The 26925-nt window shown below is 36.5% G+C and overlaps 1 protein-coding gene across 1 annotated transcript in view; it reads left to right on the top strand.

The window, feature by feature from the left end:
- The window catches only part of VPS13B (vacuolar protein sorting 13 homolog B), a 490950-nt gene that overhangs the window by 311488 nt on the left and 152537 nt on the right, over positions 1-26925 (top strand). The window contains exons 30-32 of the mRNA XM_059815701.1: positions 7389-7592; positions 16248-16374; positions 18068-18211. Of these exons, the coding sequence (XP_059671684.1) occupies positions 7389-7592; positions 16248-16374; positions 18068-18211 (475 nt within the window). The remainder of the gene's footprint in view (positions 1-7388; positions 7593-16247; positions 16375-18067; positions 18212-26925) is intronic.

Below are 26925 nucleotides of genomic sequence, written 5' to 3'. Positions count from 1 at the left end.
TGAAAAACTGATCTTTAAAAGTTCGGACTTGCTTATGCTGTTATTTTTGCTGAGGAATTTAAACAATAAAATTACAAAAGTAATTGAACAGATGACATCTAAATGCACAGCTGCAAGCTTCAGCTTTGTTTCATTTTATGCTTTTTTTTTTAAGAGACTGAAATTACTTTATAGTTTACCATACCATACCTTATCATCGTAGGATCATTCATACTGTGTTCCAGATACAGCTCTAGAAGACAACTGCACTGCAGAAGTTCTTCAGCTTCTTTGCAGGCAATTACCGTACCAGAGCCTTTGGAACAAAGGGCTACTTTTAAATGTCTGGTCACCTCACAGGATATGTGGAGCATTTCCTGCCCGTAGGACTAGAGGAAGGAAGCACAGGGCCAAAATGTTTGATGTGTGATCTACTGTAATTCCTTTCATGTCTTTAGTAGCTTTTATATGATCAATGCACTGGTACCAATCCTCATCTTGGTGTGGTCCAGTTCACTAAAATCTGACCTTCCTTAAATGGATAGCAAATGGAATTATAGTAGCACCCACCTGGCACCACCACTGTAATTAATGGGCGTGAGGGGGTGTTGTTATTTTTTCCTCTGAATATGTACCTACTGGGTTTCAAAATAAAAATACTTAAGTAGTTACATAAATAGTATCTTAATAAAAAATTACAGTAGTTAATTTTTCTACATATTTTTATATATTTGCGTTCTTGTAGCACTGTATGTCAGATGATCTCAAAATGTTTTCTATGCAATTAATTATATTAACATCATCATTTTCACATTATGCCCACAATATATATGAGTAAACTGTTGAAGAGGTTCATTTTGTTGCTTAGAGTCACATAATAAGCAAGTTTAGAGAGAATAAGAATGAAATCTGCCTCTCCTATTTTCCTTTGGCATGTTCTAGCCTTGCAGAGAGGGAAACATGTCCTGCAGGCCTGCAGGAGGCCTGCCCAAGCAGTATCCCTAGTCCCAAACCTTCTTGTGCACAACGTATGAAGACCTGGCAGACTTAGCTCTTCTTCATGTCCATGCGTCCAGTTAGGTTTGTCACCTCAAGCTCTAACCGCAACAGCATTTTCTGTTCCTTTCGAGAGGATATCAGCCACATGTGCAAAATAGGCACAAAACATTGAATTCAGTTCTTCAGATTTCTTATTCTATATGTTCAAAACAAAGTCTCTTTTCTGTTGCAGAAGAGTTACTGCTGCACAACTGGGAAAGTCTAGAAGCAGAGAGAGGTGATAAGTCTGTGTTTCTATCCCATCTACATTTGTTTCAAATGTGACTGTTTAATACCTAGCTTGGAGATATTTAAGAGAAACAGTTGTAGGTAAAGCAGTGTGATGGCTTTGCTGAAGATCTTGAATACCTTCTCTCAATGTCACTCTCTGTTTGCCAGGAACCAAGATCTTTGTAGTAGTAGATTCTGTGCTGTGCTTGAAGTGTCTAGAAGCTCAGCGTGTCTTGAAATAGCAGTAGATCAAACTCCTTTTCAAAGCTGAATTTTCCAAGCATGTTATCTAGAATGTCCGTACGTATTCCAGACTCTGACACTGAGGAGCCTAAAAGACATGTAATGACACTCAACTAAATCTTAGTACTTTGATGATCTGTTCTGGATGATTGTGAGTGATGATGATTAGTTCTGTACATCCAGTTATCTTTTGGGTTTTTTTCCACCAGGCATTTTGACATTCGTGTTTTGAATGATGTCTTAGCACACACACTAATCCATGGTTGAATCTTTTTTTTTTTTTTTTTGATGTCTTGAAGGTACCGAGTTCCATAATTTCTCCAATGTGCTTATCCTTGTGTTACCTAAAGATCTTTATAGCTACTTGGTGTCTCATCCTCTTCTTTAGCTTTCTTTACACTTATAGGAGTTCCTCTCTTTGCCATGATACTCATCTGTAGGTATACAGAACCAAAAAGGAACCAGTGTCCAAGAGACACAAGTCAGACATTTATCCAACATTAGTTTAAAATAGAGGAAAATACCTCTTATACTTGTACTTTTGCTTCACTATATCAATTGTTTGAAGCAGTCTAGCACAATCAAACGAAATTTTTTGTATATGTTTCAGTCACTGCTTGTGGTTTTTTAACATACTAATTGCACAGGTGATCTAAGTTGATTTATGTCTATCCACAAAACCAATAAACACTGCAAATCATTATAGAGTTAGAAGTATGACCATTGATGACTACAAAATGTATTCAGTTAATAACGTCTTCATTGCATTAGTAACATGATGTATCTGTCCACTATGTAAATGTTTTCAAGTGGTCAGTCATTTTTATTTTGCTCATGGAGCTAGCACTGATCTTTTCTTTTTTATGAGGATCTTTCACATCTGAAGATGAACCTAGGTACCTTAACCACTTTGACTTATGGGACACCTGCCATGTAGTGTCTTCTGTAGATAATGCTGATGTATCTGGCTGTACAGAACACAACACGAGCTATTCAGGGGGAATTGCTGAGCAGATTCCTGTAAAGATTAAATGTAATGTTAAAATGAAAAGTGATGTGAGTATAGACATATGAACAAAATAGTATCCTTTGCTAATCAGTAAAGCATTAAACAAAGGAGTCTTACTGTACTCAGTTTATATTTGTATTTAATAAAAATTTGCTGGTATCCAATCCAGAGTATGCTGCCAGCAAGTGTGGAGATGGGGCAGTAGCTGAGTTCTGCTGAGGCTGAGCTGGAGAGGGGAGAAGGAGCAGCTGCCAGCAAAGCCAGTCATATGTGGCATAGTTCCTGGGGAAAAGAGGCAGAAACAGTGAGAATTGGAGTTTACTGCTGACAGCATTTGAGAGCCTGCTGTATTGACCCAGACTAAAATAAACTGTTTCCAACATCCCGGCAGTCATAAAACACTAGGTTTGTTAAACCACAAATAAGTCTCCCTATGGATAGATGGCAGGGTGGGGAAGCAAAGCTGAGGTTACCCTTCAGGGAAGATAGGAAGCTCACTCAGTAGAGAATGTGGACCCAGGATCATGTACAAAATTTTAGAAATTTCTCAGGACCTTCCCTTCTTGCCTGAGAATGTTTCCTTCTCTCTTCTTGCAATTATAGAATTTTCTTACCTGCTGCTTTTCTTTAATTTCAGCATTAGTGCCCTGATCCCATCTTTCTTCTCCCTGCTGCCCACTTGTGTGCTCTACTTTTTTTTTCCTTAACTTCTCATTCTTCTTTCGGTCTACCTCACAAATATATGTTTTTAATCTCTCCCAACTTAGGCAAATGCAAGTCTTCCATCATGAACTGTCACGCTACAGGATTTCTTTTATTCCTCTTCTAAGATCATGTCTATGTATGTTCTGTGATGTTGGGGAAGTTCTGTTTCTCTCCCAGTGGCTCAAGCATAAGCTACTTTGTCTGTGACAAAGAGGCGTCTACTTGCTGTAATTTAATTAAAGAAAAAAAAAGAAAAAAAGAAAAAAAAATAGTTGCCTTTCTTTGGAAAGCTGTTTCCTGTCTGGGTTTTTACCAATAGAAGCTCAGCATTTTCAAAGGCCAGTATTGTTACCATAGATGCTCTACATTTACCAGATTTTTGTTCTTTGTCCTTCTTAACATCTATACCATCTCATTCCAAATGGAGCTGTGGTCCATTGCTTCCCTAAAAACCAGTTGTTTCAATTTCTTGTTTGGTATAACATGTGCGATGGCCTTGTCAAGGAGAGTAAGTTAGGAAACTTTATTGAATTGAATTGGGAAAAAGGCAGTTAAGGAGCATTAGGTCGGTGATAAATATCGCTGTGATTTCTACACTAGTTCAGTCACATCTCATTCGTAGGTGATGGGCTTTCAGACCACGTTTGGGCTGGGACTCCACAAGCTTAAGCAGAAGATGCTTGCGTAGCATGTATATCCAGGTCCAATAAGGTGCCACTGGTTTTACCCCTATAAAGTAGAGGGTATATCTTGATCCAAGCTTACTGTCTGTTTCCTTTTAAAATTAGAGTAAGAAGAATCTTTTACCACCAGACAAAACCTGTAATAATTGAAATTTGGATAGATAGGTTTGTCATCTCCGTACCTGAAGCAGAAATCAGTGCACTTAGAGGTCTAGTAAGTGCTAACAAAAATGAGCTGCTATGTGTAAAGTCTGTGAATATTTCTTAATCATTACATAATGTATAGTCTTTAAATGCTATTTTCCTGACTTGTTTAGCTTTTTGTAGGTCTCAAATGAGCTTTAAGTGAATAGATTTAACTTCTTTATAGTGGTTCTCAGAATTATGCCTATTCAGCAGCATGTAGTAACTGGTTCAGCATGAGCTGTTTCTTATATAAACATACAAAAAGACTGACCCAGACTAAATCAATTTAAAAAAGAAAAACATTAAGGCTGTGTTTCCTGTTACATGCTTATGGTCATCTTTGGTTGCTTATGATCTTACTGTATTATTGACCAACTGTTGTATTCTACACCACCTGCCGAAAGCTTCAGATGGGTTAGTGAAGTTGTTTTCAGAAGGGGGAAGCAATTAAAATCATAACCCCTACAGGACATTCAGCTGGTAAAACAGGGTTTATGCTAGGGGTGGAGAAATCATTAATTTGGCTAGCTCTGTTTCCCTGATTTTATTTGCTACAAGGATTTTGAAAGCTGCAGAATCAGAAAGGCTGCAGAGTTCATACATAGTACGTATGCTTAAGATTAGGCCAATTCTGCTGCGGTTTAATTTATTCTCATCCTTCTAGGAAGTATACAACTAATAAACTGGGGGCGTATTTAGGAAAATAGTTGATATGGAAAACCAGAAAAGAGTGCTTATGTATATGCTAGTGTGTATATAATTTATTTGGGAAAAGGCTATATTTTGATCCTTGTATAAAACTGGTAGGATGTACTTTCTGAAAGCAATAATCAGCTTAGCCAAAACATCAAAGAATTAATAACTAATCCTCGTATTTTATATGTATGTGTAAAATAGCGTTTCTTGAAATGGGTAATCTATAGAAACACAATTTGTTTGCTTGGATTTCAAAGGTGTATCTAAAGGATCAGAGGAAGAGTTTTGTATTATATAAAGGAGATTTGTTAATAGAAGGAACAGAATGAAAATTCATTTTTTATATCAGTGGAAAGTATTAGGCTGTGATTCTGTGAAAGCAGTACAAACATTGTCCAGTCCTTGAGATTTTACAGAATTAATTGGATCAAATAAAAAAAGATCCAATGGACAAATCTTATATCAGCAATGCAATGCCCTAGTACCTTGTGCCTGAATAGTACCTCTGTGTATTTTGCTGCACCTAAAAATGTGTGCCAAAGAGTGATTTCATTGGGTTTTATATTTAAATAAGTAAATTTATGAGGGTAAGAAAGCCATTGTCACAATGCAGAGTTTGAGATTGGCGCATACAGCCACATTTTGCTCTAGGAATTTGTTTCACAAGGTCATGGTTGAGCTGAACGAGTGTAAGGAATATAGTTCTAGGTGCAGCTTAATGCAAGTTACCAAGCTGCTCATAAAAGAACAAATGAAAAATATTCTTTACTGTGTAGTACAGGAGAGAAGAATTCATTATGCAGGTGAAATTAGTATCATATTCTGTGTTTTATATACTTAAGCAGATTTCATAAAATATATAGTTTGGTGCTTTATTTTTAGTAATATTTCACAAAACATATATTCCAATATTTACTTGCATTAGACAAAGTATGTAAATAGACGCTGGGTCATACAATAATCTATTTTTTAAAGAAAAACAGAACTGCATTCATATTGGTGAAATAATGCATAGAAAGAATAATAAAAGACACAGTTGTTGTGGTTAGATCTCTCTATGTGGAAAGTTGACAAACACATTCTTGAGTTTTAAGAAACCACATTTAATTTTGAAATACCACTACTGACATAACAGATTTTCAGTGTATTTCTGCTAAGCATTTAAGAGAATTATAGGGCTACTGAAAAATGCCATCACACTCTCTCACCAGGAATGACTTGATCAAAATGGCTTTCCTGCCATTCACATGCCTCTGTGGGTAGATATGATTAATTACTTAATATTCTTAATTGCTAGCATACTCCATTGGTGACAATGGCAATGGTATTAGTTTCAGCTGTGTTTGGATTTGGGCAGCATTGGGATTGCACTCTGAAATAGGTTGCATACCTATACTTAGAGATTGCATGCAGTGCGTGCATCACACGTTGAGATGTGCTGCTTTAATCCTTATTTATTTTTAAATTGTTAGCATCAATGATTAAACAAATTGCAGAATTATTAAGTTCTCTGTGGAGGCATTACATACTAAATAACAACTCTGGCATAAGACACAACCTAGAACGGAACAGTAAATTGGATGGCATATGCAAATAAGGAGCTTAAGCTTCAACTCAGATGTATGAAAGCAATAAAAATAGACTACATTTTGACGTGATCATAGATTCAAAGCAAAAAAATTTAAGATCCCCTTGCTCCCTTTACTGGCTTGTTTTGAAAAACAGTGGTAAGTTCAGTTGTGCATTTTTATTATAATATCAAATGAGCAGTGCACATAAAGCTATATTGTTCCCGGTGTAGAAAGGGCAAGATAATTTTTTGGAAGATTTACTAGTGCTTACTAGCAGAAGACAAATGGAAGTAGGACATTCCTCTGATACTGGTCACTGGTAAAACTGCATGGTCTTAGCAGCCTCCACTCATCCAATAGCTCTTGAATGTTTTGTTGAAGTTGGGTATGACTGTTTCCCAAGCTCAGCTCAAGATTGAAATATTTCGTAAAATCTAATGTAGTAGAATTTAGCAGAATCCACAAGCAATGTGATTCACTCAAAAATGCTTTTTTCTCACTTGTCAGAAGAATTCTAATAACAAAGCACTGAACTGAAACTCCATGTTAAAAAGATTGGATTGTTTTCCATCATCTTGGAGAGTTCTTTTTAATTTTATTCTTTGATAAGTTTGAATGGTGGAACAATTGTCTCACAGTAAAGTTGTTCGTAATACTGATAACGTAGCTGTTCTTTTTGAGGGCTTGAATGTGACATCCTTTATCTATTCAGTAAATATGAGTTAGTCCTGCTTCCCTATAAGGCTGCTCATATGGACCTGACTGAAAGTGCAATGAAGTCAATGGATTGATCTTGTATTGACTTTGGATCTAGCTAAATTTTGGAATATATTTATTTGCATATCTCCCATTGAATTCCATAGGAAAGAGGCAGCTGAATACTTCTGAAGATCTGGACATAAAATAATGCTTAGATGTAGTCAAGAATGGCAAAATTGATACCTTCATTTTCTTAATTTTGTATCTTAATGAATATCTGATTGGTCTGAGTTTGACCTTTGTTGCTTTTCCCCCTGCCCCGCCCCCCCCCCCACCCCGGCATTACAGGAGAGCACTGAATCTAGGAATACTTCGAGACCCCGGATCGGAGGTGGAAGACAGACAATATCAAATAGATCTTCAATCTATAAACATTGGTACTGCTTATTGGAATCAGTTGAAACCAGAGAAGGAAAATGGAAAAGGAGGGGTTTTGACAGAGAGTGAAAGAAATTCTCAAAATCCAGCACTTGAATGGAACATGGCCAGTAGGTAGGAAGTGTTTTTTAACTTACTCTTTTCTAGAATTACATAGCACAAACAGTGCAGATATCATTCACAGTATATCTGAATCCAATAATTCTGTATTGATTTTTCTTTACATTAAAAGCATATTTCTATGCAGTTTTGGATTATACATTTGAAATGCGTATTACTATTATTGTTACACTATAATTACTGTCTAGTTATTGTGTGCCTTTGGTTCCATTATAAGCTCTTCTGAGTGGCTTACTGTATGTCCATAAAAATAACTCCAGGGCTCAGGCTTCAGCTTCTCAGTCTATAAGCAATGGGAGGTTTTGGTTTTTGGGTTTTTTTTACTTCTTTTGTTTGTATTTTTACAAAGCTTGAGTAAAACCAGAAAACCAGCTTAGACATTTCAAAGTTAGAGGAGGATAAAGTAGAACATTTCCTATTGGTTCTGAACTGTTTTTTGCACTTCTGTAACTAAAACCAGATGAATTTTGAAAATGAGATATTTCAACTGAGTCTCCCTTATTGTGTATTGTACGATATGCATACGCAAAGCCCCGCCCTCTAGTTAAAGAGGGTTGAAAGATAAAGCATGCATGCACTTGTGTGGTATTTTAAATTTTAAAGTTTTCAAATATAAAATAGGTATTTTAATTGGTAATTTGGGAAAAATTGAAATTTTTATTTTAGTTTTAATATACTTTTTTATACTTAAAAATTCATACAGTTGGTTTAAAACTAAATTTTTATAGGCTGTGTAGCAGTCAGAGTTCTCTTTTCAAAGTGGCAGGAATAAGGTCTGATGACCAAGAGCAAGCTTTCAAAAGTTATTTTGTGTATTTAGATGGATTTCTGCTTGAAGATGCCTGTTTGCCCACAATTTATTTATTTATTTCTCATTTAAAAGTCCTTTATATCTAATTCATGCAAAACCAATCCAATTTTTATGAAATGCATGCATAATTTTATCGTTCCTAAGATAAGATTCCTATCTGAATTGAGGGATGAGTTTCTAAAACTGATATAGAAAAATAGGCAGAATCATAAGGAAAGACAAAAATTGAACTATTGCTGGTTTAATTTTCAAAAAAAGGGGAGATGAGAGGACTCTCAGAGATTTCTCTTGACAGTGAGGCAAGCTGTAGCAAAAGAAGGTACGTGAGGATGGCACGCAGACTGAGCTTTCTTAAGTGATGAATTGATGAAAGACCAAAAGAGCAAATAAGCTCACTCTGGAGGAGTGCATGCAGGAAAAAGATATGATCAAGAATAAATTCCAGTTTATCATTGAGAAATAGAGGGCAGGAAAAGCAGATTTAACCAAAGTAATGATAAAACGACAAGGAGTGACAGGAGTACAGATGAAAATTTAAACACCGTAATAGTATCTGTTCTTCATTTATAAGATCACCTGGCTCTTTCCTGTCTTTTAACATTCTTACTTTTTTTTAACTAATACAATTCCATAGATATTTTTCTTCTAAATTCTTAGCCTTGAAAAACTGTATATGACCTTCTAGTTGGGCCTTGATGTTGGGCAAGTTGCCGATAAATTTCTTTCTCACAAAACAACATAGGGCCACTGACATTTCTTGAAAGATAAGATGACACTAATCTCCAAAGGACTTCTGGCCAATCTGCAAGTTAAACTAACAGCAAAACTAGCCACTGAGAATTGGCTTCCCTTTTCCTTCCCATTGGTGACTGAAATCATATTGCCAGCACACTTGGGTCTGGGCTTTATGGTTATAGATTTGGATAGGCAATTTGGTGGGATTCCTGAAAAGCTATTAAGATAAGAATAAGAGAAACAGCTATTACAGATAATGAGTTCTCTCTTTTAATAACTGCTTGGACATTCTTCTTTTCCTCAGCAGACTTCCAAAATAAAATTTTATTAGAACATATTTGACAAATAAGTAGGTTTGGTTTGAAATTGCTTTTGAATGAATCTTCTACTTGGGTTTTAATTTGTATCAGTTGCAATTAAATACATTAGCTTTTCCTTTCAGGTATGCTGTACAGTATTTTAATTCCAGCTTGAACTTGTTTAAAGAGAAAGTTGGTATGAGTGTTTTCTTGTCCTTTTGGCTTAAAATTTTACACATTTACTACATACAGTTCTTTTTCAGGATGTTCACATTTTTGCTTTTCAGTCAGCAGTCAGTTTTGCTGCGTCTGGGTTTATTTTATGATTGTGGAAGTGGTGTGCTGAGAACTGGAAGAGCCTGCACTGAACTCTGCCATCCACTGAGATATTTCCAGCATGCCCCCGGAGGGTGGCTGCATGGTGTTTTACATGGTGCTTGGTGTTTTCAGGGTGAAGTTTATCTTAAGATTTCCTGCAACTACCGCAGAAGCTGTATTCTTTGACCTATTTGTGATACTGTTTTCTTTTTTAATTCTTTACATTTCTTAGACGTATTTAACCTGGAACATAATGAATTATTTTTACTGAGTTATTTTAAGGTTCATTTCTTTGTTTGGTTTTAATATATTTCTATTTGTTTTTACTTATCGTTTAGACCCAGTGTTCTGGTTTATTAGGTTCACTGGGTTTTAAGATTCTTTTTTGAGATCTGTTTCCCTCATTTTTTAATTCTTAGGTGGTATGTGGTGCAGTATAGAATCCAAACTATATCCAAGTGTTTCTTACAGTTACTTTACAGAAAACTTCAGCGTAGATACCAGCCATTCATTTTCCATTCCCATTTGTAGAAGCATTACAGTATTTTTTTAAAATAAATTAAATAGTTGTAAAATTTCTGAAATAGATTATATTGTAATTTAGTGTATTGGGTTGAAATTTGGTCTTGTTTTAAAAATTTGCATGAAAACCAAATCACTCTAAATATAAGATCTATGGATATCATATAAACAAATATTCGAAAGCTTTTGACATAATTTATTAAATGCTTTAGCAATCTTTACACACAAAGTAAATCCTTCAAATTTTCCCACCGCTTTTTCTAGGGTTCAATATTTCTAATACTTAATATCTTATAGGTTTGAATTTTTTTTAAACTTTTACATTGTAATTTGGAAAGCAAGCGGTCTTGCTTTGAGACAGTGTGTTGAATATTTCAAGGTGTTTTGTCTAAAATTCTTCAAGAGGGGCTATTGTGAAGTGCTGGTGTGATGCCTTCTGTGCCTCTGCAGGTCACCCCAAGAAGAATGGAGCACTGTGGTAGGGTGGATGCCTTCTGTCAGAAAAAAAACGCCAAATGCTGTGCTGTACTGAGGATCAAGGATCATAACTCTTCCCATTATGAAATGTTTATACTTCACTGTAGATGTTATAAAAAGCTCCCTAATGGTGTAATATATAAAAAGAATACTGGAAACAGTCAGACAGTTCTAATAAGGTTATGTACAAATGAAACCTGTCCACATTTATTCCCTTTACCAAACAGCATGTGGGGAACTGGGAGTACTTAACCAAAAGAAGTTTTCTTGATTGAAAACTGCTTTTTCAGCTTGCAGATCTCCTCCTCCCTCTCCCTCCTCTCAATGGAAAAAACAACAGACCTGAAGGAAATAAAGAAATATATCCTCTCTTGAGGCCTCGCCCCCGTCCCTGTGCAATCCTTCTACAGCTCCCAGCAGCAACTTCTGCTTCCTGCAGCCTGAATAAACTCTGTTTAAAAAAAAATTAATTGAGCTTAAAAGCATTACTTCTCTGTGTGGTAATGAACTGAGTGTGGCAATATACTGCATTACAGTTTTGTCCTTGGCATACCACCATCTGGAACAGCTCTCTGCGACTCTCATTGAGTACGTCTGGGAGCCAATGATCTGTTGTACAAAACTGAACAAAATACCACTCTTGCTTTGCAAGGATCCTCAGAAAGGTTTCCTGCAGATTTTACTTTGAATAGTTTTCATTTTCTTGCTTTTTTGGAAAGTTGAAGTGCAGCTTGCCAAGTTCTAACAAGGAAGACCAGAAAAAAAAGTGATTAGTAGTTCCATGTGTAAGGAAGTAGGAGCATTCCCTGTGAATCTTTTGGGATAAAATACAGTACATTTGTATTCAGTCCTGTATTTCAGTTCCTGTGTTTATTGTACCTGAAGTCGTGCTTGTATTCATACTGTACAAAGCCTTACTCAATAAGATGGAGTATGTTCTTTTCTTCATTAATTCACGGCCAAAAAATATTGCATGGCATTCTTAATAAGATGAAAATTAGCTTTACTGAGGCATAATTATGTAACAATAGTCGTTCTGTACAGCTAGATGGTGCACGTTTTTTCATTGTCTAATTTTGGTTGTTAGGTAGTCCTCAAAATGTGGCTATGCTATTTCACTGTCTTGCAATGTGTCTTTGCGACACCCCAGAGAGCTGAAAGGATGTGAACTGTTCTGCCCACTGGGACATGGAGGTCTGAGGCATGATGATGCCATTAGTAGCTAGATACCCTAATACATTTGTGAATCGGGGATTAACTGAGAGAACACTATTTGATTATGTGGCCTATTCCATGCTAATACTTGGTTTTTTTCTTTTTCAAGTTGCAGAATTCTTTGTGAGAATTGATCTCTCTGTAGATAGTAAACTTATGTGAAAATAAATGAGCTCTTGGTTGTCATTCATGTATTGAATGTATATGAGTTTCTCCCTGATCTATGTATTTTTTAAGTATGTCAGGGCTCAAACTCTAGATTCAGTAAGGAATTATTAAGAAAAAAATTATAATTAAGAATAAAGCAAACATTTCCAAGTTTCACATCTACTTTATGTTTAGCTCTTACTGGCCAGTATTTTCTGTTTGGTTCTATTACTTTTTTCCACATAAGGCGGCAAAGTTATAGTCCTTGTGCATTTTTACAGCTTATCCAGTCTCACATCATCACGCTTCCTTGATTAGTGCAACATCATCTCTTTGGCAATCCTTCCTTCTCATATAAATTCAACGTGCTTCTGAGTGGATGTAATCGAATACTGATGATTTGATTTGATAATGAAATGTTGTTGCTTTGATTATAAAATTCTGTTCTTCACATTTTTTTTCCTCTTTTCTTCCCACAACATTTTTTGTCATATTAATCATTAGATATGTCTTCGGTTTCAGGGTACTTGTAGAATTCTATGTTTATCCATTTCCTCTTATGTGTCTTCTTTCATTTGCTTTGACACATCTACACTCACTGCTTATCAGACCTCATCATACCGGGTACCAGGGCTGCCGCATTTAATTTTTGAAGCAGCACTTTCTTGCTCGCTCCTAGGCTAACCTGTATGCTATAAAGGCATTTCCTGTGAACATTCACAAAGTTATTGCAATGTCTTCTTCCAAATCCTTCCAAAAAAATTCATTTCTATTATACTGTAATATAAAAACTCATAAGACAGCTTTCAGGTTGCCACTGTAAGGATACAATTACCTACGGTGCTGTTAGTTATTCCCTTTTACTTCCCTGTCTGCGGGTGTATTTTTTCTTATACTTAAATTGTAAGACTTTGAGGACAGAGACCGTTTTTGTCCTGTGCTTGTACAATGTGGATCTGTGGTCCATAACCAGAGTTCATGTTATTGTGCAGATATAGCCCAAATTCAGCACTGAGTAAAAGGCACCTCCAGGCCTTATCACAAATGCTTTGCTGCCTTGTTGCTTTGCGTTAGCATATGGTCTTCCAAATGTGCTGTACTTTTAAGTGTAGATGATCAACTGTTTTAACATCTCTAAAAGTACTAGCTTTTCCTTTTTTTTCCAAGACAAATATATAACAGATGCATAAATGAACTATGGAATGAATGTGCTGCAGACATAGAGCCATCATTACGCTCTTCACAATCAAGTTTTTTCATAAGCTCATGTGGCATACACCTGTGTTAAGTTAACGGTGCACTTAGGTGCAGTGTGGAAGACTTAATAATTCAAAGTGGAATTTGTTTCTTTGTTCCTTTTGTGCTCTTTCTCATATCCTCTCCCTTCATTATTTACTGTGCTCAGTTTGCCTTCTGTTTGTACTTACAATTATTTTGCTAATACTTGATTTGGCTGAGCTTCAAATTCACCAACTAGAAATGGGGAACGTAGTAAGTAGAGCAGGACAGGGATACCACGTAAGGATGATTTTAAAATAAAATAAAAAAATCAGCAATCAATCTGTATTACCAAAAAAGTCCTTTAAGATGTAGTGTACTAGGTATCTACTAGAATAACATTTGAAAATTAAGAAATCGGAATATGTATGAGCTGAAAAATAATTTGAACAGTGATTGAAGAGAACCAATTGTGGGTTTGGGGTTCAGCAAATAACTTGCTTTTATAGCTTTGTTTCGTATACTGAAATCATACTTAGGAGCAGTTTTATGCCCCTTCAAGTGGAAGTTTTCTAATGTATAGCTGTGTGGTCTTTCATAGAATTGTTCTACTACTTAGCTCTTTCATTTTCCTCAAAAACAAAGGCATTTCTTTCTTCACATCCTATTGTGAAGGGGAAATAGGAATTGGGTACAAAGCTGCCTGGTTTAAATTTAATACGAAGGTGGTGGCAGGGAGAGAAGCATTTGTAGAACTAGCAAAATCTAAGACCATTTTCTCAGTTGAAGAGGTACGCTAACCACTAATGCATCTGCTTTCTAATTTGGGGATATAATTAGACTAATCTTGCTTTAAAAACAGTCATTACAGACCAGCAGAGCTACAGCTGACCAAAATGTTAAAGCTTTTAATGTAAGATGGTAGTTTTCTCACTTGCTTGCTCTCAAGCGTACTGCATACTACTTACGGTAGTGTGCAGCCTGCTCAGCAGTGTTTGTGAAGGTCATTTGAAGTAAAAGTTTATTAGGCTTGTGCTCAGTAAATACTGGCTCTGTTGCTCTGTAGCATCTGCTGTTAACTTCTGTATACTGTTGTCCTAAATAAATTCAAATGCTTTAAGGACTACCCACATCTGACAATTTGTATTCCCTTGTAGATCGCCATGCTTTCTACATGTTTTGAGTACACTTAAGCAAATTGTTAGTAGAATTTGAAGCATCAAAATTGAAATAGTCCAAGCAGTAAATTGTCATCTATGAATTTTGAATCTTTTGAATTTGACTTGAACTACAGTCAAGTTTTAATTTCTTTTTGGCTTAACTCTTGGCCTACAGACCATCAGCACTTGAGATTGTGTACTTTTCAACAGAATCCATTTCAGAACCATTACCTTTACTAGACTATGCATATCAATACCTGTACTTAAGAGATTTAATTACCTATTCCATGTGCAGTCCAGAGATTTCTGCATAGACAGGTATATAACCATATTTTTCAATGACATTAACATGGGTAACTCTAGCTGATGGTAAGGAATAATTGTCTAATTGCATAGTTCATGTGTCTGGCTCACTTGTGTGATTTATGCTGATGTCTGAACTGCTACGTCTCAATTACTGGAGATGGTGAGATTAAAGGTAATACAGGGATACCTACCTGACATACAGATATATTTGAAGAGTCCTGCATTTATCTATTCTCTGCTTCTATATGGCAGTGTAGTTCAGTCTTTTTTTTTTTATATATCATGATAGATTGGTGCATAATTTAGTGTATACTTTTAACTTGCATTGTTTCACAGTTGATAATTTTCTATTTTGGTAAGCACAGGAAAACTTACCTTGGACCAACAACTTTTTGATGGTTTTTAGAGTTCTCCTTGGTGGAATGCAGGTATTTAGCATTTCTGTAAATGATGACAGGTAAAAAGAATTATCAAAAAACTATTTTGATGGAAGGGTTCTCCCAGGAATTTGAACTGTATCCTCTTCTAGGGGCTGAACACCATCTTGATCTTATTACATATTCCCGCCCCCCCCCCCCCTCCCCCCGCCGTTCAGAGGCTCTCAGATGGCATTTTGTGGCAATAGTTTATTTGACCTGCCCCAGAAGATTCTGGCTATTTGGAATGTGTTGTCATAAGCTATTAGTGATCCATCTATAACAGGGTTGTGCCTCTAGGCTTAGTATTTGGTTAAAGGAAAAAAAAACAAACACCTAGCTGGAAAACAAATGTAATTATCAAGTTTAATGGCACAAATATTCTTGGCAAGAAAACATTGATAAAAAAGTACCAACTAAGAGCAACCGGTGACAGAAGCAGTGGAGGAAGACTGATACCCCTCCATTTTCAAGGCATTTTAAACATCTTGGGCAATAGTTATAAATGTAATGTGCGAGCCCTAGAGTTTCATGGGGTTTGCTAGTTTAATTTTTCATGTCTTTGATTTTTGTGTCAGTTTTGTTGTGTGCAGAATTTCTTCAAACCCGAATTTTAATGCAGGAATTCAAATATTACCCAGGCTTCAGGATAGCTATTCGTAAAGTGAAAGGCATCCTCAGGCAAATTTGAAAAATACTGATAATAAAGTTTTTATCTTTGTTCAAATGATTTTGTATAGTTCGTTAAACAGTAGAAGAAGCAATGCCATGTCAAACTTGTCTGTCTGGAGATGGGTTGAAGAGTCAAATATTTAGACATACTTCTTCTGTGAAATGAAGGTGGAAGTCTGCCTTTAGGATTGGAATTAACACAATTTATAATGATGATATTTAATGCTTATTGAGGAAGCAATCAAATGCTAAACTGGTATTGAAGCAGTTTTGTGCTACGTGCTAGATGTAAAGAAGAATAGGAGTTTTTTCCCCTCAACAATTTATAATGTGATTTAATCTTTTTTTTTTAGCATAAAACGGCATCAGGAGAGAAGAGCAATTTTAACTCCAATTTTAACAGATTTCACAGTTCGAATAACAGCAGCACCTGCAATTATTTTTACAAAAATTGATGCTGCAGAGAATTTACACCCAGAGGTTAGTACAAAACGTGAACAGAAATAGCATAACTTTTAATATGTGGATAATCTTAATATTTTACTGTTCTGCCATTTTAAGTGTCCATGTGTTTTCAAATACAGAGACCGCCAACTGAAGAAAAAAGAAAAAGTCTTAATCACTAGCTGTAATGTTCTTTCTCTGCTGGAGAAAGTATTTGAGTATAGCATTTGATATTAAAGGCAGCCTGGCCAGAGGTAGATAAGCCTGTTTGCAATTCAGAAAATGAGAATCCTTTAATGATTTCCAGCAATATTTTTAAAAGATTTCTGATGGAAAGGTGTTGAGAAGAGGTGCTATAGTACAACATTACAAAACATTGTATTCACAAGCTTCCCATAAAGAAGCCTGAAAATGCAATCTATACACTATTTGTAAGAAGAAAGTTGAGCTGAGTTCTTTTAGACAGATTTTCAAGCCCTCAAATTTCCACAAAGCATCCGCTCCCCTAACCATTACTGTGGGTACTTCAAGGTATTCCAGATTTAACAAATCACTTCTACCAGTCTGTGGGTCAGCTTGTTAATGATTAGTCTGTGAAGAATGTTACACACAAAAGGTATTGCCTCCCTTTTTGGCATTAGTTTGTAGCTCAAGAATTTAAAACATTTTATGTAGGGGAAATATCAGAAAGTTTTTGTCAGCTCACAAGGAGTATTTCTCATAACAGCTACCTCCTGGGAAGAGCAAAACTGATACAGGAGCGTAAAGGGTATTAGGTGCATATTGCAACGTGCAATAGGTGTACATTGTTGGAAAATAATAGCTAATGGGTATAAAAAGAAAAAATTGACAGCTTCCTATTTTGTGTAAAGCATTATCTCAAGGGCAGATAGAAAATTATTTACTGTAAAAAAGAAGTAGAAAGCTTAAGGGGTGGATAGGATGCATAGAAGTTACTAAATTTAAAAAAAAAAAAGTGAGCTTTACTAATGCTTATGTTCAAGAATTTCAGTGTTTTCTTCTTGTTATCTATTCCCTGGGTGACATTCACTGATGAAGGGAGAGGTCTAGTTTAGATTGTGAAAAGCTTGAACATTGTGCAACCTTCTCATGAGAAGGGGCAGTACTTCTACTTACTAAGCAACCCTTCTGCGTTGGTTCTGGTTTTGATCTTTTTATCACTTGCCAACAGTGATGAAGAGCTTTTTTTGTGCTGGATAACACCAATAAAACAGTGGCCATCCAGCTAGCTTTGCCAAGGTATTAACAATGGTGTACAGGCAAAGAGAAATTAAATAGGTTGGTTATCAGTGAGTTCCCATGCGTGATTTCATTATAAATCAAGCAGAGTTTATGTTTAATAAAAAAAAAGAAAGTACATCCTTTTCTTGGAAGGAAAGGATAATTGTAGTCATTGCCAGGAAATAAAAAACAAAATCTGACAGTCCACTGTTTGATACTACCAAGAGATGGAATCAAGACCTCACACACGAGATACTTTTCTTGCAAAATTTGTCTTAATAGTTACACTGTTAAAAGCAAAGCAAAGAATAAGCCCCATCCTTGTTTAGAAGACTGAGACACCACTTTCTCCTAAAAAGACCTAATTAATACTATATACAATGTTGAAGCATTGATTACAGCAGAGAATCATAATACAGTTATATAGAAGCTGAAAATTATTTCCCCAGTAGCTGTCATCTAGTATTTTCCCTTAATTTCTCCACAGGAAATTTTGGTGTGTGGTCATTCTTTGGAGGTGAATGTGACAACAAACCTGGATTTCTTCCTCAATGTGGCTCAAGTACAACTTCTTCAGCAGCTGGTGCAAGCCAATATGGTTGGACTGGAACCTTCCAGTAGCACTGCTGAGGTAGGTTGTTCCCTGGTTTGCAGCTGGTTTTTTTGTTTGTTTGGTTGGTTGGTTTTTTTTTAGAGTACCATAGCTCTGATCAGGTGTTTGCATCATCTAGACAAAATTATATAGGTAAATGAAATACATGTATTATTATTGTTTATTTGGTCAGCTTTAAAATGCAGTCTAATGTTGTTCTAACAATACGATGTGTTATTTTAACAAGAATATTATTCAGTAAATTAGACTGAGGTGATTCTGCAATGTCTTATGAACAAGGAGAATTATCTTATGTAAATGATGAAGGAAATCAATTTTGAAGTAGGTTTTTGAGGTTGTTTGCCATTTAATTTTAACTTTTATTGAAGCTTTGGCATCTTATGAATTCACATACTACACTGTCTGCTTCACTAAAGCCAGTAAACTATAAAATTTTTGCTGTGCCTGATAACCACTACTCACATTAACTGTCTTCACTCAAGTCCCTAAGATTCAATCCACCTCTGAATATTCTCATACTTCTTCAGTAAGAATGGTGATGGGTGTACATCATGAAGGGTCCTTCATCTTCTGAACAGCTAATCTCTCCTTTTTTCTGGAATTTTACAGTGTTCAGCAACTGTGTCTTGAATTTGTCATTCTTCTTTATTTGTGGAAGTTGATACCTCAGTTTGCATTAAAGGCCAGTCACTAACTGTGACAGACTTGTATGTTTAAATTATTAAACTTCTGGGCTGATACAAAAAAAGATAGGAGAAAGAAAAGTGAAAACTTTGCCGTAAGAAAAAATATGTATTTCTTATCTTCAAAACCAGGAATCTAGTCAGGCTGACAGCATCTTTTAAAGACAGTAGAAGATAATATGTGACAAGGCACTAATTCCACTGGAATAGTTGTTGGATTCATTGGGAAATCTTCGCAAATAAGAACAAGACTTAGGGAGAGAGTTAAAGAGCAAGACACAATCAACTCTTCCTTTCCAAGAATCTAGCTAATGGGAGAGCTGAAGAAACTTTTCTCCTTCCTTTCCTGAACGTCACAGATTCAGCATGCATGTGAGTCTGGGTGGAAGTGGGGAATGATCTAGAGCAGCCAAACTACTTACATTCCTCTCTCCTCACCCTGTCAAAACCCCAGAAGTTGTCTGTATCCTGCTAATCTAGGCATCACATCATCCCCCCCTCCTTTATCCCTTCCCAAAGATAGAGGGAAATAAAGGGCATTGTTTCATTACCATGTTGAAACATGAAAGGTGGAGAAAAGAAATGCAGTGTATCTTCCTTTTCCTTGGATACTTAGCAGATGCAGGGCCTCTTTTGGAGGTGAACATTATAAATAAGTATATATGGGAAATCTTCCATAAATAATTTGTGGAGCACTGTTTTCCCATTGTCAGTGGAATGGATAGAATCAGAAGATTTGAATGGGTGCCAAGAATTTTAATTTTGAGATGGCGCTTTGCAGAAGTACTGCATGACTGATATGGACTGTACAAACTTAAAAAAACAATTTACTACATCATTCCAGAAAGTTTTTTGTTGACTACATCCCAAGATACCTATTTATTCTTCAATGATACCTCCCTTGCATTATTGAGGTCTCCTGTAATGAGTAATGGAGTATTTCTGGTTCAAGGTGGTGTTTGTCTTCTCTTTAGTAAGTTGTAGAACTGTATCTTGATTCATTATACTAAAAATGTAAAATCCAATAGTTGGTTACTTTTCGTCCAGTTCTTTCTTCAGTGTTCTGTCGTCTCATGTGCCTATATGAAGCCACCCTACCCTCTAATATATGGACATTTATTATTCTCATGTTTCTCCTTTAGTCAGCAGAGGGAAACATAATACACATTGTATGCTGCTGTTTTCATCTCAGTGAATGAAGTCTGGAGCCTGCACATGGCTATTCATACTTCACACCCTCTAATTATTTCATTGCAAGAATCAAAACATAATTTACGTTGGAAGATGCCTCTGGAGAACATTCTTTTGCTCAGAAGAACACTAATGTCAAAGCTAGATCAGGCTTTTCAGTGCATTGTTCAGTTAAATCTTTCTTTATCTCCAAGGAAGGAGGTTGCACTGCCCCTCTGGGTAATTGTCCTTTGCCTAACTACGCTCGCTCTGGCAAGTTTTTGTCTTTATATCCATTCAGAATTGTGCTTGATACATCGTTTAATCATTGCCTTTCAACATTTCACTATACATCTCCAAGAACAGTCTGACTTCATCTTCTCTATAATCCTGCTTCAGGTAACTAGAAACAGTAATTTGGTACGCCACCACCATCCTTAGCCATCTTGTTTTCAATCTGAAAAAAACAATTTCTCTCACACTCTCCTCATAAATCCTGTGCTTTAACCTGTTAAGCCTCTTGATGTACCTCTGCCCACTCAAGTTTGTCAATCTTTTTCTTCTATTATTGAGCTCAAAGCTAGAGACAGTACTCTAGATGTGGCCTCACAAGTATCTAATAAAAGGAAATAATCTCATCTTATCTGCTGGCTATCCTGTTGTTAATGCTGCCCAGTAAATGCTTAGCCTTCAACACTACAGGGGCATGCTGCTATCACATGTTCAATTTGTTGTCCACCAGGACCCTTGGGTTCTTTTCTGCAAAGCTGCTCTGTAGCAGTTGGCCTCCAGCCTGTATTTGGTTTGGGATTTTTCCATCTCAAGTGCAGGACTTTGTGTTTACCTTTTGACCTTCATGAGGTTTCTGTTAAACCATTCCTCCATTTTGTCAGTGTCCCTCTGAATGTCAGCCTTACCCCTCAGTGTATCAACAACTCCCCCCAGTTTGGTCTCATCTGAGAAATTTCTTTGGGTATGTTTTGTATCATTGCCAAAGTCTTTAAAAAAGACATTAAACATCATCAAACCTTGAGGAGTGTCACTCTAACTAGAGCTCAGCTACACTTTGCAACAGTGGCCATTACTCTCTGATTTTAGTGGTCCAGTGTGGTTTTTACCCACCTTGTAGTCCACCCATTCAGTTCACACTTGGATCCAACAGTTTGGATACAAGTCTGCTGTGGAAGACTCTGTCCAAACTTTTGCAAAGGTCAAAGCAAATGGCATCCAGTACTCTATCCACAGAATCAATCATCTCATCATAGGAGGCAATCAGATTGTGGTAAGGCATGATTTGCCTTTTGGTAAATATGTGTTGTTTGTTCCCAAAAACATTTTTGTCCTTCAAGTGCCTGTAATTGGCTTCTCTGAAAATGTGTTCTGTCACCTTCCCAGTGTCTACAATGAGGCTGACTATTCAGGTAGGTTCCTTGAATCCTCCTCCTTGCTCTTTTTGAAGATGGGCATAAAATTTACAATTTTCCACCATCAGAGACTCTCCCAGACAACATGTCCTTTCACATATGATAAGGAGAATCCCAGCAGTGGCACTGGTTAGTTCCTCAAACACCTTTGGATATGTTCTGTCCGATATTCTAAGAGAAAAATTAAGCTGAAGTTATCCATCCTCCAAAGGCTTTACTAAAGTATTGCAAATTACCTAGCCTATTATGCAGTTCATAGTATACACAGAACCTGTGCTCTGTTTCTCCTGCTTCAGTGTTGCTCTTGCATTTGCATTCAACACAGTCTTACTCAGCAAGGCAATTCAGAGAAAATAACTTTAAGATGTTTTTTTCCCCACAGTGCGTATTTGCTTTGCAGATTTAGAGCTTCTGGTTTGTAGCATTTGAGGATTTTCACGAATATTTCTATTAGATGCTTAAGCATGATTAACAGAAGAGTAGGAAGAAACAGAAGAAACTATATTCCCCATGGGAAAGTACAAAATGGAATGGAGAAACCAAGGAAATTTGCATTTCCAAATCAGAATGTATGAAACCTGTCTTCCAAAGCTGTCCCAAGATAGCATGGCAGTGATTTTTTATTTTTTTTTTAAGTTGAAAGGAGTAGAACATTTTTACACATTTTTAAATAAATATTATTTTGGTATTTGTACATGAATTTACACCACTGAACTGTTTGCATTAAGTACTTGTTCAGTTATTTTCAAGGGTTTTTAGAACCTATCCACATACAATGCTTCTCATCTGGGACTCATGAATCAATAACCAACCACACAATAAACAAAAGTATGTAAAAACAGTGCACACAGGCATTCTCTGAATAGGAAAGGGGATAAAGGAATGCCTTGAATTTCTTGAGATAACTGACTGTAAATGAAATTTGTTTTATTGATTGTCCTTTTTTCTGCTAGAATAATGAAAAGATTGAGATACTCAACAAAATCTTTGGCAAGACTGTATCTGTGAAAAAGTGTACTTCAGTACTGAAAAATGAACTGTAAAAGAAGCTGTAGGATTCAAGAGTTGCCTAAAAGTAGTAAAAGAACAAGAATGGTAAATTCTTCACATTTTTTATGCATTGGTGCCACTTTAAAGGCACTGCAGATGAAATATAGAAAGGACTCCTAGAAATGCATTTGAATTTTTACAGATGTGACCATGGACTACTGAAAGTTGCAAAAAAATCTTGTTTCTGAAGGTGTCCAGCTGAAAATTCTGTGTTGCTAGTAGGGATTTAGTCTTTTTAAAGAAAAAACAATCCAGCTTATAGAATACACAAAATCATTGTTCAGATTTAGTGAAAAGGTTTAGGGAAAGCACCCCAGTTGAGAGACAAAAGGAAAGTTAGATTGCAACTCAGATTATGAATGGGATTTTGTATGGCAGTGACTTAAGGCAATGAGTGTATTTGCTTGGCTTTCCTTTAGGCACTGCCATTATTACTAATTAAGATAAAAATCTCAATTGTGTATCTTTCCTGCAGGCAAGCTGTTCAACCACATTTAAAGATGTGGTGTTTAACCTGTTTTCAGGAAGCCATTGTTACAGTATGAGGTCTTATTTTAAAGGAAAAGTCAGTAGTGATGAATTGTATATTCATCTCATTGTATTTGTTTCCTGTTAGTGTCTGTTCAAACACAGTTAGGCATATGCTTATAGTTACAGTTGATTTGCTTTTTAGCATACAAAGCTTAAGGTAGGGTAGAATCATGGAATAATTTAGGTTGGAAGGGAGCTACGGAGTTCATATAGTCCAGGCCCCTGCTCACAGCAGGTCTAATTAGATCAGGTTGCTCTAGGGCTTCAATCAAGTCTTGAATACCTCCAAAGACAGAAATTACACAACCTTTCTGGGGAGCCTAGCTGACCACCCAAATTGTTTTAAAAAAAATTAAAAATCCTAATATCTAATTGGAGTTTCTTGTGTTCCCACTTGTGTCCATTGCTTCTTATCCTAGTACTGGGCGTTGTGGTTTAAGCTCAGCTGGCAACTAAGCCCCACACAGCCGCTCGCTCACTCCTTCCCTGCCCCAGTGGGATGGGGGAGAGAATAGGAAAAGTAAAAGTGAGAAAGCTTGTGGGTTGAGATAAGAACAGTTTAATAAGTGAAATAAAATATAATAATAATAATAATAATAGTAATGAAAAGGAAAATAACAACAACAACAACAAACAAGAAAGACAAGAGATGCAAATGAAAACAATTGCTCACCACCCTCCGACCAATGCCCAGCCCAAGCAGCAGTTCCCCAGACAGCTTTCCCCCTAGTTTATATGCTGAGCATGACATCATATGGTCTGGAATATCCCTTTGGTCAGTTGGGGTCAGCTGTCCCGGCTGTGTCCCCTCCCAAGTTCTTGTGCACCCCCAGCCTACTCGCTGGTGGGGCGGTGTGAGGAGCAGAAAAGGCCTTGACTCTGTGTAAGCACTGCTTAGCAGTAACTAAAACATCCCTGTATTATCAACACTGTTTTCAGCACAAATCCAAAACATGGCCCCATATTAGCTACTATGAAGAAAATTAACTCTATCCCGGCCAAAACCAGCACACTGGGCATCTCTGAGAAGAGTCTGCATCAACTTCTCTATGCACTGCAATCAGGTAGTTGTACACATGCCCATGGATGCCATCTGATTAAACTTTTTGTCATCTTCTGATACTGCTGTCTTGCTTTTGCAACCATCTTGGTTGTCCTCTGTTGAACTCAGTTGATATTTTTCTTGTACTATGAGGACCAAAACTGGAGACAGTATTCCAGATGTGATCTCACGAGTGCTGAGTAAAGGGCAATAATTACTTCCCTCAATCTACTGACCATGCATCTGCCAATACAGTCCAAAATGCTGCTGGCCATCTTTACTGCCCAGACACATCACTGGCTCATGTCCACCAGGACTGGTCTGCAACCAGCTTATATCATTGCTGAGGTTCTTCCTGCCCAGGTACAGAACTTCACATTTCTCCTCGTTTAACATCCTGAAGTTCCTGTTTGGTTCATTCATCTACCCTGTCTAGGTCCCTGTGGATAGCAGCCCTGCCCTTGCACATATTCACTACTTTCCATTAATCAGTACCATCTGAGCTCAATCATTCAACTAGGTTTTTTTATCCATCTGGTAGTTCACCCATCCAGACTGTAATGTCCAAACTTGGATTCAAGAATATTGTGGAAGTGTTAAAAGCCTTGCCAAAGTTGAGGTAAATGACATCCACTGCTCTACCCTTGTCCACAGATCCAGCCATTTTATCACAGAAGGTGGTCAGGTAATCTGATAGATACCTGCTTTATGGATTCTGAGGAAGGGCAAAGCATGTCAGTCAGAAGCTTTGCTTTGTTCATCTTAGCTTTGTCGCTTAGCTGTTTCATCTTTTTGATAATTAGCAATGCTTTGCATTTTTTCAGAGCCAATAGTTTCTACTGCTTGCAGTAAATGTCCAAGTAAAAACTATGAATATATGAAACTTGCCTCTTTGTCTGCTTCTCTCTAGCACTCTTTCTGTAGGCCTCCCTGATGATTCTTTCTCCAGCAAGGTGAGCACTCAAGGGTGCCAGCTAAGTGGGCTGATGAAAGCTCTTCCAGCAAGCAGCGCTTTGAAGCTAAATAGTATCCCAAAGAAAGACAACAAAATATTTTGGGATTCTGGGTATGATTTATGGGGCGGGGGGTGGATCATAAGAGTCAAATGCATACACCTTGGCTACAAAATGAATGTTTTGGAGCTGTGAAGCCACAAATATTTGAGAAGTGCAAATATCAAGCCGGAAGTAGAATCATCTAGAGTTGTATAAAGGATTATAGAGATATACAAGGAGTGTATAATTAAAAATGAAAGGAAACATTCAAGTTTGGATGTTAGGAAAAATCTTCTTTGGCGTACAACATTGCCAAGGGACGAGAAAAAAAGATGTTGAGCTGGGGTTATTTCACTGATTTATCATATCAGAAGACGACTGCCTGCTGTGGTTTTATGATTTAACTGGTTCTAATGTTATAATCTCTAACTGATCATAACAGCCCCCTATCAATTTTCTAATTTACGTGATTTTGAGTTCAGTAAATTCTGTTCATCTGCCCTGGATTTCAAAAAATAAGCCACACTTAGTTAAAATGGCAAAAATTAGTGAATTGCTTTCTCTGAAGCCTAAAAATCATTAAGCAGGTAAATGTCTTTTTATTAGATAAAGAGGAACTTCAGTGTATTAAGACTACCTGGGGCATGTGGATTTACCAACAGTAATTAGTTTTGTTATTCATTAATATCAAGTAATCATCATATTAAGTCTACTTTAAAAACAACCATGTATAAAGAATAACACATGACTATTTTTGAAACCAGTGTTTTCCAGCAAGTTAAATATTTATACTTTTTAACAAAATTAAAAACATATTTTAAGGGGGCAGGGATGAACCACATCATTAAGAAAGCCAGAGATGGGGATGCTCTTTGATCTATGTATGTATTCTGCCCAGTATCCCACAGAAAAAACCCCACCCTTAAGTCATAAAGCTAATATAACATTCTTTCCTTCTCCCAGTCTCCTGACTCCACTCTTTCTTCTTGGTCTCCTACAGTCTACTTTGTTCCAGAAATCCACACATAAGTGTCTTAACTTCCAGTAGTCTTGACCTGACTCACTCATGATATTCATATGCAGTTCTCCATTTTTTTCATTGTGCAGAGTCCTGTTTTAGAAATTAAGTAATAAAAGCAAGGATAAATGCAGCTTTATATCTTCTGAAATTATTTGAAGACTTGTCCTGTTTCTCATACAGGAGGAAAAATTCTTCAGAATACCGTGATACCTTCTACAGGTTTTTTTCTTAACTTAAAAGGCTATAGTAAAGAAACAGATCTGAAGATTTTCTTTGGTGCTTGATAGTTTCACTGGCAGATTTGCTTTTGTTCAAGACCTGTTGGGTCTTCGCTGGATCACCTTTTGGAAGGGATGGCATATTTATTCCTTTTGTACCATATTATCCTGGGGTTTTTTTGTTTGTTTTGTTAAGTTTAGAAAGCACCGTTATAAATTTCTAGCTTAGGTTTTTCTTTTTGTATATACCCTAAATTTTCAGAAGTACTTCCTGTGACAAATTCATCAATATTTTTGAACTTACTGCACAGAATGTAGAAAGGAATTAATACAAAGATTTCAGACCCATTACTAGATAAATATGATTGACATGACTAGATAAATATAGTTGATATGTGAGGCACATGATACAGAAACAGCCCTGTTGGCTTAAACTGAGGCTCATTTATTTAGCCCTACATTAGCATATGACTTGGAAACAGTATAAGAACAGGTACATTAATTATACATCCCTACAATATTTTTCCCAGCTATAATGTAGTATTTGCAGCTCAGGCACTTGCAGAGATAGTGGTGATTACTATGTACTTGCTAATCT

The sequence above is a fragment of the Gavia stellata genome, chromosome 3 (genome assembly GCF_030936135.1).
Source record: "Gavia stellata isolate bGavSte3 chromosome 3, bGavSte3.hap2, whole genome shotgun sequence".
Taxonomy (NCBI): Eukaryota; Metazoa; Chordata; class Aves; order Gaviiformes; family Gaviidae; genus Gavia; species Gavia stellata.
Note: the sequence above shows the minus strand (reverse complement) of the source record. Positions and strands in the feature narration are given on the sequence as shown.